General features: G+C 47.6%; 1 protein-coding gene and 1 pseudogene across 1 annotated transcript in view; both read left to right on the top strand.

Moving 5' to 3' along the window:
* The first annotated feature begins 2,062 nt into the window (after positions 1–2,062).
* Positions 2,063–2,952, top strand: LOC131829121 (small ribosomal subunit protein eS4-like; annotated as a pseudogene).
* A 3,434-nt stretch (positions 2,953–6,386) lies between these two features.
* Positions 6,387–11,764, top strand: part of PGBD5 (piggyBac transposable element derived 5) — a 92,782-nt gene continuing 87,404 nt past the window's right edge. Inside the window, exon 1 of the mRNA XM_059170537.1 lies at positions 6,387–6,746. Coding sequence (XP_059026520.1) covers positions 6,428–6,746 — 319 coding nt within the window. The 5' untranslated portion in view covers positions 6,387–6,427. The remainder of the gene's footprint in view (positions 6,747–11,764) is intronic.

Genomic DNA, 11,764 nt, shown 5'->3' with positions numbered 1-11,764 from the left:
GCTGGAGCTGAGCAGGTGGAAGTCCCTATAAAGTTACCACAGCTTGACCCTGTGCCATGTGGTTACTGCTCCTAGGGCACAGTCGATCATCTACATCCCTTGGCATGCCAAGCCACATCCATCTGTAGGTCCCCTTTTGATTTTGTTGCTGGTTTCCATTACTGTGCAAAACCTTTGTTTAAGTCTTAATAGTTTATTTTTGTTCTTGTTTCCCTTGCCTAAGCAGACATTTAAAGAAAGAAAATAAACTGGTTATTATATGAAAATCTCAGATAAGGAAAAAAAAAGAAAAGGAAAAAAAAAAAGAGAAACCCCACCAGCATCAAACCAAGCAGAACGGAGGGGTGGCAATTTGGATGACCTCAGAATACTTTTATAAGAAGTGCAGCATGCAAAACAATCTTGAGAAAGGAGAACAAAGCTGGAGGTATCAGTTTCTTGGATTTCAAGATATACTACAAAGTTATAGTAATCAAAACAGTAGGGTACTGGGAGAAAATATACCTAAAAATCAATGGAAACAGGATAGAGAGCCCAGAAACAAATCCACAATTATATGGTCAATTAATCTTTGACAAAGGAGGCAAGAATATGTAACAGAAGAAAGTCTCCTCAAAAACAGTGTTGGGAAAACTGGAGAGCCATATGCAAAAGAATGAAACTAGACCACATTCGTTTACCATACACGTAAAGATACTCAAACCGGATCAAAGATCTAAATGTGAGATCTGAGGTGTGCCTGCCTGGCTCAGCCTGTACAGCATGCGACTCTTATTCTTGAGGCTGTGAGTTTATGTCCCACATTCAGTGTAAAGCTTACTTAAAAAAAAAAAAAATTAAATGAATAAATGAGAGACCTGAAACCATAAAACTCTTAAAAGACAATAGGGAGTAATCACTTGGAGATTGGTTTCAGCAACATTATTTGTGGATATGTCTGCTTAGGCAAGGGAAACAAGAACAAAAATAAACTATTAAGACTTAAACAAAGCTTTTGCACAGTAATGGAAACCAGCAACAAAATCAAAAGGGGACCTACAGAATGGGAGAAGATAATGGTGAATGATAAATATAATAAAGGATTAATAACCAAAATATGTAAAGAACACACACACACACACAACCCCAAAAAACCCAAACCCCAATATATAATCCAATTGAAAAATGGGTAGAGGACTTAATAGACATTTTTCCAAAAAATACATACAGACATCCAATAGACATGTGAAAAGATGCTCAATATCACTCATCATCAGGAAAATAAAATCAAAACCACAGGGAGATCTATCACCTTATACTTGTCAGAATGGCTAGTATTAAAAAGACAAGGAAGAACAAGTGTTGGCCAGGATGTGGATAAAAAGGAACCTCTGTACATTTTTTAGTGGGAATGTAAATTGGTGCAACAACTGTGGAAAACAGTATGCAGGTTCCGCAAAAAAATTAAAAATAGATTTACCATATGCTTCAGTAATTCTAGTACTTGGTATTTACCCAAAGGAAATAAAAACACTTGATTCAAAAAGATATATGCCCTCCTAGGTTTACTGCAGCATTATTTATAATAGTCAGGATATGGAAGCATTCAAGGTATTCATCAGTAGATGAATGGGTAAAGATATGGTGTATATAGATATATAATGGAATATTATCCAGCTATAAGAAAGAATGAGATCTTGCCATTTGTGACAACATGGCTGGATCTAGAGGGTATTAGGTTAAGAGAAATAAGTCAGATCGAGAAAGGCAAATACCATATGATTTCACTTCCTTTTTTTTCCCTTTTTTAAGACTTTATTTATTTGAAAGAGAGAGAGAGATCACAAGTAGGCAGAGAGACAGGTAGAGAGGCGGGGGAAGCAGGCTCCCCACCAAGCAGAGAGCCCGATGCAGGGCTGGATCCCAGGAACCTGGTATCATGACCTGAGCCGAAGGCAGAGGCTTTAACCCACTAAGCCACCCAGGCGCTCCTGTAATTTCACTTCTATATGGAATCTAAAAAAAGAAACAAGTGAACAGACAAAAACAAACAAACAAACAAACAAACAAACAAAAACAGTCTTTTCGTTCCTAGCACAGCCATGGCTCATGGTCCCAAGAAACATCTGAAGCGTGTAGCAGCTCCAAAGCATTGGATGCTGGATAAACTGACTGGTGTGTTCACTCCTCACCCATCTACTGGTCCCCATAAGCTGAGAGAGTGTCTCCCTCTCATCATTTTCTTAAGGAACAGACTTAAGTATGCCCTAACAGGAGATGAAGTAAAGAAGATCTGTATGCAGCATTTTATTAAGATTGATGGCAAGGTCCGAACTGATATAACATACCCTGCTGGTTTTATGGATGTCATCAGCATTGACAAGACCAGAGAGAATTTCCGTCTGATCTATGATACCAAGGGTCGCTTTGCTATTCATCGAATTACACTCGAAGAGGCCAAGTACAAGTGGTGCAAAGTGAGAAAGATTTTTGTGGGGACAAAAGGAATCCCCCATCTGATGACTCACGATGCTCGCACCATCCGCTATCCTGATCCCCTCATCAAGGTCAATGACACCATTCAGATTGATTTGGAAACCAGAAAGATTACTGATTTCAAGTTTGACACTGGTAATCTGTGTATGGTGACTGGGGAGTCACCTGGGAAGAATTGGTGTGATCACCAACAGAGAGAGACACTCTGGTTCATTTGATGTGGTTCACGTGAAAGATGCCAATGGCAACAGCTTTGCCACCCGACTCTCCAACATTTTTGTTATTGGCAAAGGCAACAAACCATGGATTTCTCTTCCCCGTGGAAAGGGTATCCGCCTCACCATTGCTGAAGAGAGAGACAAGAGACTGGCGTCCAAACAGAGCAGCAGGTAGAATGGTCCCTAGGTGACGTGATTGGAAGTCTTTATACCTAATTAAAGGTGATACAGCATGATTAAAAACAAAACAAAACAAAAAAACAGAAATAGACTCTTAAATACAAAGCACAAACTGGTGGTTATGGGAGGGAAGGTGGATGGGGGATGGGTAAAATAGGTGAAGGGGATTAAGAGGTACAAATTTCCTGTTATAAAATAAATAAAATAATTTCCTGTTCTCATCTGGAGATGAAAAGTACAGCATTGGGAATACAGTCAATGATATTATAATAAGTTTATATGGTGACTGGTGATGATACACTTACTGTGGTGATCACGAGTAATGTATAGAATTGTCAAATTACTATGTTGTACACCTGAAACTAATTTAACATTGAATGTCAGCTATATGTCTAATAATAATTTTTTAAGTGCAGCATGACAGAAGCTCTGGGTGGCTCAGAGGAACATATTGTGAGAAAAATCTGGGCACTGAAATCTCTCAGTTAGAAAGTAAATAAGAGTAGTGAGATTCTTAATGTGAGGTTTGGAAAAACGTTAACCAACAATTTTAACTTTTATTTTTATGTATGCATTAAGGCCATACGTGATAAAAATCTGTCTAAATACTTACCAAAGAGCTTTTTGAATACATTTAAATTAAAATATTAATGAAAAGAAAACATTGTATCATAGTTTGAATGGTAGCATTTTTTGTTTCTTATTAAACTATACCAGGAAAGGAGGCCAAGACTCAATGAAATATGGCTATTATCCCCAGTTTCACAAGAGCATGAACCTCTCTGGCTTAACAAAGCCTAAGGAATCTACTACAGAAATGGATTGTTCTTACTACCCTGGAGCCTTTTGTTCAGACTATGAACCAAAACCTCAATATTAATCTTAAAATTAATTATATTACAAAGTTGTATTATTTGGAAGATGTGTTTAAATGACTCAAATTTAAAAGATCTCAGTATAATGCTGTTTCTATAATTATCCTCCCAGACAACATTACTTGTAAAACTTTTAATGATGAAGAACCATAATCGTAGCATCGAGTAGGAGGTTGCCAAGCAGATGGGAAAGTTTTTTGGTTTTTGTTTTCCAATTGTTTCCTTCCCTTTCCTCCCCTCCTTTCACAAGGAGAATCAGCCACCTGTTTTTAAAAGGCTGAAGTATTTTTACTGTTCTTGGTCGGAAACATTTGTTTAAACAAAGTAACACTTGGTTGCTAAACCCTTGATTCTAAATGGACATAGCCATCTCATTTTTGTTGGGCCAGGGTTTGGATAACAATTTGATTTCCCAGTCTGTTTCTTTTGTGACCATATAATCCTCTCCCAGTGTTGCATGCTCTGTGAGCTACAAGCACTTGTGAGCTCATAAGCACAAAGACTGTAAGGTTTCTTTGGGATTAGCACCATACAAATGCAAATTTGGGACAATGGAAGACTGTGTCCATCCTTGTAACTGTTACTGCTCTACTTCCTGCTTCCTCTGGGTAGCAAAGCAAGGCAGTTTTTAAAATACACACTCACTTTAGCTGCTGACTTTTTCATTGGCTGCCTGGAGAAGAGAAGGAGTTCTTGCCTATGTATTTCAGTGTTTTGATCCCTTTCAATTATTTTTTAAAATATATGTCATTAAATTTTACAGGAGTATTACAGAATTCCTAATTGCAAAATTTGAACTTGAGCTACCCAGTCTTACTTTTCGTCTTCAATCTATGTGTCATTGACCTTTTTAAGTCTGATTACCTGTATGAACTCTCTTCAGAATCTTTCCCTGGTTAACACAGTATAGAGAAGTGCTGGAAACCAGTTCTTTTCTGTGACACAATTCTTCCAACGGAGTTGAAATGCTTTGCAAACAATTTCACGTATATCAGCCAATTCGTATACAAAAAGCAATGTCATGTGAATCCTTTCCTTTTTATATATCATATTTCAGTGATGATCAGGAATTCATGCTGGTACAGAGACTCTGGTTTGGGAGGAGGAAACAGGGGCTTGCGAGGGGAGGGCAAGAGCAGAAGCTGCTCACCTGCTGTTAGAACTGACCTTACGTGGTGGTCCCAACATCTTCATCCTTTATGCATCTGCATCCTTTATGCATGAAATAGCAATATGCCTTTCCCTTTCGTGTAATCCTTATTTAGTTAATACCCAGTAGGATTTGCAAGCCCTTCACATCTCTGTGGATTTATTTTATTTCAGAGTGCAAGTGACTTTATGGCCCAGTTACCATCATTGTGACTTATTGCATTATTGTGGGAGGGAGAGAGGAGCAAGAAACAGCCTTGATCATGTGTATCATCATCAACGGAATGAGTGCCACACACTCCTGGCCAAGGCAGAGGGATGGATGAAACCTTTCTGATCTATTGTTTATCAGAACACTGAAGCCTGGGTGATTGTGCTGTATTTTAATAGACAAGTGTGTCAAATGTATGGGTGAAGATGTTGCAATAGTGGTGTTAGAATAATTAATATTTGGAAGGTAATGAATATTTTGAGTTTAAAAGATGTCAAAGGTCAAAGACGGGAGGAATGACTAAGACCGGATGTTGCCCCCCTGAAATTACAGGGGTATTGAAGCCAGACTGAGTCACCACCTGACCCCAGGAATGGACCGGCGAGCCGGGCTCCTTATTAGAGCAAGGCTCCCGGAAGCCAGATAGCCCTTGTGCTTGCAAGAGCTCAAGGCACAGCCTGCTGTGGAGCACGGAAGCAGCAGCAGCCCCAGCAGCCGCGGGAATCGTGACCCTTGGGCCCAGCGCCTACCTGGAATTCCCGCAGCGCCTGGTTCAGAACCACCGGGGCGGACAGCTCCCCGCCGCCGCCGGCGCTGACTGCGGAAGGGGACCGAGAGCGCGGGCTTCACGCTCCGTGAGCCGGCTCGGGCAGCGGGAAGACCGGCTGCGTCCCCCCCCCCCTACCCCCGACACCCACTCGGTTCCTCCCTTCCCCCTGCAGGGCCGCGCGGGGCCTGCGGGTGGCCGTCCCAGGCCGCACGTCCCCGCAGGCGAGGAAGCCACCGGCCGCCCTCCCCCCTGCCGTCGCCGCCGCCGCCGCCGCAGCTGCTCTCCTCGCCCCGCCTGACCGAGGGAAGTGGGGCGTGCCCCGCGCCGGCCCCGCCTTGTCCTGCCTCCTATTGGCCGGCGGGCCGGAGGGGCGAGGAGGCGGGGTCCGCCTCTGGCAGCTCGAGCCCGGGAAGGTCGGCCGCGGAGCGCGGGGTGCCGCGGGAGGGTGCGCGGGGACGCAGCGGGCGCCGAGGAGACGCAGCGGCGGCGGTAGCGGCGGCTCCTGGGCCCGGCCGCAGCCCCTGCCTCCCGCCCTCGCGCCCTGCATCCCTCCGCGGCCTGCAGCCTGCGGCGCCCGAGCTCCGAGGGCGCTTCCCCGGGCGCTGGGCCCGAGGCGGCCAAGACGGCGGGCCGGCCGGGCGCGGGGCGGCGGGCGCTGTGCTGCGGGCTGCGCTGGTGGGGGGCGGCGGGCCGCGGCGCGGGCCCGGGGCCCGGCGCGTGCGGCTGGGAGGCGCTTTGGGGGGCGGGCGCGCGGGCGGCGGCCGGGGCCATGGCCGAGGGCGGCGGGGGCGCGCGGAGGAGGGCGCCGGCGCTGCTCGAGGCGGCCCGCGCGCGCTATGAGAGCCTGCACATCTCGGACGACGTATTCGGCGAGTCCGGCCCGGACAGCGGCGGGAACCCCTTCTACAGCACGTCCGCCGCCTCGCGCTCCTCCTCGGCCGCCTCCTCGGACGACGAACACGAGCGCCCCGGACCCCCGCCGCCTCCAGGCGCCCCCGAAGGGCAGGAGTCCGACGAGGACGAGGCCAGCGCGGGTTGGAGTGCCAAGCTGCGGGACCGCCCGCCCCCGCGCTTCGAGGACACCGGGGGTAAGGCGCGGCCTGCGGGGGCGGGGGCGGCCGGGGAGGCGTGAGCGCGGGGCGGGGAGAACTCCAGACGCTCCGCGGACCGGCTGCTCGAGGGCGGCTGTTCGCGTCAGCACACAGATGGGGCCGTGGCAGCGGGGATTTGAAGTGCGAGAATCAATCTGGTTGCGTGGTGGTGGTTGGTGGGGGCCGCTCCGACTTCCCCGCGGATGGAGAGGATGAGGCGGAAGCTGGGGCCGGCACCCTGCCGCTGGCAAGGACCCAGGGGCGGCCTTCCCTCACTTGCTGGGAGTGTCCAACCCAGTCACACCTGTGGGGTTGCTCGTTAGGGGCGCATTTGAGTTAGGTTCGTAAAGCCTGATGCAGCTTGTGTGTGAGTGTGTGTGTCTTGCGGGTCGGGGGTGCGTACATCGGTTTGTGTGGATGGCCCCAGAGCAGCCTTACCCAGGTGCCAGGGGTGGGGCAGCCAGCCTTTGGAGGGAGGCCCAGTGCGAGCTGGGATGTCTTCACTGGCTCGTGTTTTCTCCAGTGAATCTGATCAACTTTGTCCATGCCTTTCAGGATCACTTGCTCAGAGAAGAGTGAGAGGACCAGTTAGCAGCGTTAAGCTGTCTGCTCTCGCTCCGGAAGGCACTTGTGTGTTCTGCTTACCAACACGGTCATGGTCAAGCCCCTGAAATCTGGAGGTTGCAGGCCTGCTAGCAGTTGTGGCTGCTTGAAGTCCTCCTTTACTGCCTTCTTTTTGGGAAGGTAGTTCTGACACGTCTCTGCTTAGCCTGCAGAAGCTCTGCGGCCTCTGCCCTCTGGGAGAGATGGAGACCAGCCAGCAGTCCCACCTGTCCCCTGATGCTTTCTGTTCCTTGCTCAGCAGCCTACTGCGGCAGGCCCTTGTTTCTGCACACCATTTTCGTGTGTGGAAGAGTGTGCAGCCAGTGTTTTGGAGGACCAGGGAGTGGTCATACTGGACCCAATGCCGCTCTCCCTGTGGCTCTCCATGATTGTTGTTCAACCATAGGAGGGCAGGCCAAAGGGAGCCCTGGCTGGTGCCTGGGTTTGGATCTGGACCTTGTGCTGCAGCCTGCTGGTAGGCTGATTGGGTTAGCTGGACTCTCTCAGCAGGGAGTGGTCTGCAGACCTCCCACAGACAGTCTGCAGTGTGAACACCCTGAGCTACAGCTGGGCTCTAGGGTCCGAGTCAACTGTGCCATGTTTTGGAATGGGTGAATTTAACATATTCTCATTTAGGCTTCAGTTCAGAGTTTGGGAATTTTCAAAGTCACGGCACCCTGCATAATCCTTTTAAAACCCGTACATTTCCCAGAATGTCATAAGGGTTTCCAGCCCCAGATGGCTGTTTTCCATTCAATTAGCTCTTTAAGAATTGTGCGTACCCAGAGCTCTGGTTGGCAGACTTGATGCTGTGAGTGCTGTGATCCAGTTTTTGATCCTGGAACATGAGAGACATGTCCTCTTCTTTCCCTCCCTCTCTGGGGAAAATAGGGGAATCGTGTTAGCTTAAGCCTGGTTATGACTAAGAGCCATGAGTGTTGGTCTGAGAAGGATGAGCGCACCTAAATACATTTTCAAGCAATATTATGTTTCTCAGTAACCTATACTTGGGAGAAATTCTGCATCAGCAATTTAATCTAGCCACTGCAGCACTTAAATGGTCATGAAGTTCAGGATCATTTGTCATTTAGCATCAGGTTCAAATTCTGCTTCCTTCGGATGTGCACTGAGCTCACACCTGGACCCGAGAATCACAGGCAGGCAGGTGCTTTAACCAAAGACATTAGTGGTTATTGGATGGTATTTATACCCAATTTTGTTTTCCGGTTTTGTGTGGAAGCTTGCTTTTAAAATCCAGCCCTAATGAAGAATTTCCTTTTCTCCTTGAAACAGTCTTTCCCTGTGGGAAATTCGGGGTGGTGGCGGAAGGGTGAGGTGGATGGTTTATTAAACATGAGTTTAGATGGCCTGGAACAATGGGATATGATTTATGGGGCCTGGAAATAGATGCCAGGCAGAGAAAACCCTTGTGCCCCGCGGTGGGGGGAGAGAGATGGACAGGTTTGGTAAGAGTGAGAGCTGCACCCTGGCCACTCTGAGAGCAGAGAGGCTCAGGCTCTGAGGTTTATTAAAGTGTCAAATATAACCCCACTTTCAAGGAAGGCAGCTTGGGCCCGTCTTCCATCTTTGTTCCCTGGTTCGTTGACAGACGTCAGCAGGCCGGTGGGGTAGGAAAGGGGGATAAACAGGACGGTGGCATCTGGATCTGTGATCAACCCTCGTATAGGAAAATCCGTAGCAGAAATGGCTGTTGCTGCTAGAAGCAGATGAGGAAAGCAAAGGACTTAGGGAACAGGTTTCCTGCCTGCTTTCTGCTGCAAAAGCGTGTGTGTGTGTGTGTGTGTGTGTGTGTAGATAAGTGAATGTGTATGTGTGCATCGGTGTCTTACACATAAATATGTATTGCTTGTGCTAGCTTGGGCAGGTTGGGGTTTTTGGTTTTGGTTTTAAATTAGAGATCACAGGTGCTGTCTAGGAGCCCCGCTGATGCCCTAGAGTCCCTGCACCGGAGAGAGGCATCGGCACTGGGCACCCCTGAGCTTGGATCTGCATCTGGAGTGCACACAGTAGGGAGGCACCTGGTGCCCAGCCGAGGGGAGGAGGGCAGGGAGGCAGAGGTGTTTCTGTGGTTCAGGTTGAGACTAGTCCGCGAGCAGCTCTTCTAGTCTTCCAGTCTTCCCAGATTCTTCCTTCTGTTCTGTCCACGCATTTAGCTTCCTGGATCAGGTGCTCCAGAAGTGCAGCCAGCAGATAGGAGTGGAGGTACCCTCTCCCTCTCCCCCTTCCCTCTCCTCCCTGGGTTCTGGTTGTGCCTGGAGATATGGGCCCCCTTGAGGTGATTTAAATCCAAAGACCATGCTTGCCAGGCTGCCTCTTAAACCCTGTGTGAAGGGAGGGTCAGCCTGGAAGCTGGAGATGCATGCTGGGACCCCAGGGTCCAGAACCTTCTCCTGATCAGACTTACAGCTCTCCCTCTAAAATAACCCCCTCAAGCTGTCAGCCTCACCTGCCCATTGTGTAAATAACCGACACAGCAGGCAGGCTCACTCTTTGGAAGCAGCTCGAAATTCAGACCTGGCTGCTTTCTGGGCTTCTGCCCTTTTCATGTCTTATTCCAAGCAGTCTTGTGATTTGTTCCCTCTGAGGAGGCAAAGGAACAGGCAGATTCCCAGATGCTCGGGGGCTCCTGTGTGTTTGGCTTTGTCGGTAGTTCCTTTGCCGTGGCTGGCTGGATTCTGAGCTGTTTGCTTTTTCTCTAAGAGGCTGGACATCCTAAGAGTGTTTTCTCTGTGTACCGTGTCAGCAACCCTCAGTAATCATTCAGTAGGGAGGTGTGACCTTGAGAAGCTGAAGACGACCGCAGGGCTTTGGAAATTAACATGGTTAAATGTTTTATCTTAGGGTTTGTTGTTGGTTTACTTGGCTTAAAGTCTTTTTTGACTGAGAAGTAAGAGGAGAAACATCTTAAAGCTAGAGTTAAATGTATACGCTCATAATGGGTTTGTGAGCTGAGGTACCTGGGCCCTCGTCATTGATGTCCACGGTGAGCCCCTGCTCCCAGCTTTAGCTCTGTATGGCATTCGGTGGCTCCGGGAGGAGCTGGGCGTCTGGGCAAGCGACAGGGTACGCCTTATGCAGTGCTCCCTAATAGTCAGCTACGTGCCCCTACCACACAGAATTCAGAGAAGGGAGCTTCCTGGAGGGAGGTGGTGTTCAGGCTGTGGGCATGACGGTGACCACAACCAGCGGGCCCCAGTCATAGCGTTCCGTTTCATAACCACGCCAAACCTTTGCGAGTACTCTGAGAGAGCCGCGATCACCTCCACTTCACAGAGAAACATGGTTTCGTCTGAGGCGATGAGATTACCTGGGGAAGTGGTAGCCTTCTTTCGAGGGAGACTTGATTAATCAGGGAGGGTCGTGCCTTTTTAGTTTTTTTTTTCTTTCTTTACAGCATCTGAAAACTTTTGCTGTCAGAAATATTTTCGTATTTTTACAGGGAATTGCTTGTCACTTTTTCTCAGGGCGTACGCAGTTCAGTGAGATCTAATGCATGTATGGATTTGTGTAACCAATCCACACAGTCGGATAAGAGACAGAAAATCTGGAATGTTATCTCTTTATTTAATCTGTCGCAGCCACTGTGTTGAGCATCAATAGAGCGCTTCTGCAGGCAGCAGGGCTCTGAATCCATAGGGAATCTGGGGATTGTGTGGGGTCTGGTACTCAGTTTGATTTTATTTATTTTATTTTTTTAAAAGATTTTATTTATTTTATTTGACAGATAGAGATCACAAGTAGGCAGAGAGTCAGGCAGAGAGAGAGGGAGGAGGACGCAGGCTCCCTGCTGAGCAGGGAGCCTGATGCAGGGCTCGATCCCAAGACCCTGGGTTCATGACCTGAGCCGAAGGCAGAAGCTTTAACCTATTGAGCCACCCAGGTGCCCCTGGTACTCAGTTTTAAAGTCGAAAACTCACCTTTATTCTTAAGAAGTGTGATTGTGTATTTTTTTCTTATTAATAAGTAATATATGTACATTTTAGGGAAAAATGGTAAAATTTTAAGAAATCCCATAACCCCTCATGACCTTAGCTAATCATAGTTAATCATATCGAGTATATCCTTCATATATCTTAGGTGACACCTTGTTGGGTGACCTGCTCTTTAATTGTAATTAATATATTGTAGTTGTTTTCCATTTACATTTTTAAATGTCAATTTTAATGAGTCCGCGGTATCACACAGTTTCCTCTGGGTCGGTGTTGTTGCTGCCACCCTCTTGTATTTATTCTGCTGTGGTAAATATTCTTGAAACCTATGTGTGCACATCTGTAGCACAATCCTTAGCAGAAAATGACCAAAGCAGAATTGAATCAAGGACCCACTGTAAGGTTTTTGGTGTCTGTGGTGAAATAGGTCTCCAGAAACATACCTACGATGCTCCTGCCCGC

The sequence above is a fragment of the Mustela lutreola genome, chromosome 4, assembly GCF_030435805.1.
Source record: "Mustela lutreola isolate mMusLut2 chromosome 4, mMusLut2.pri, whole genome shotgun sequence".
Classification (NCBI taxonomy): domain Eukaryota; kingdom Metazoa; phylum Chordata; class Mammalia; order Carnivora; family Mustelidae; genus Mustela; species Mustela lutreola.
This window is presented reverse-complemented; position numbering and strand designations above follow the sequence as displayed.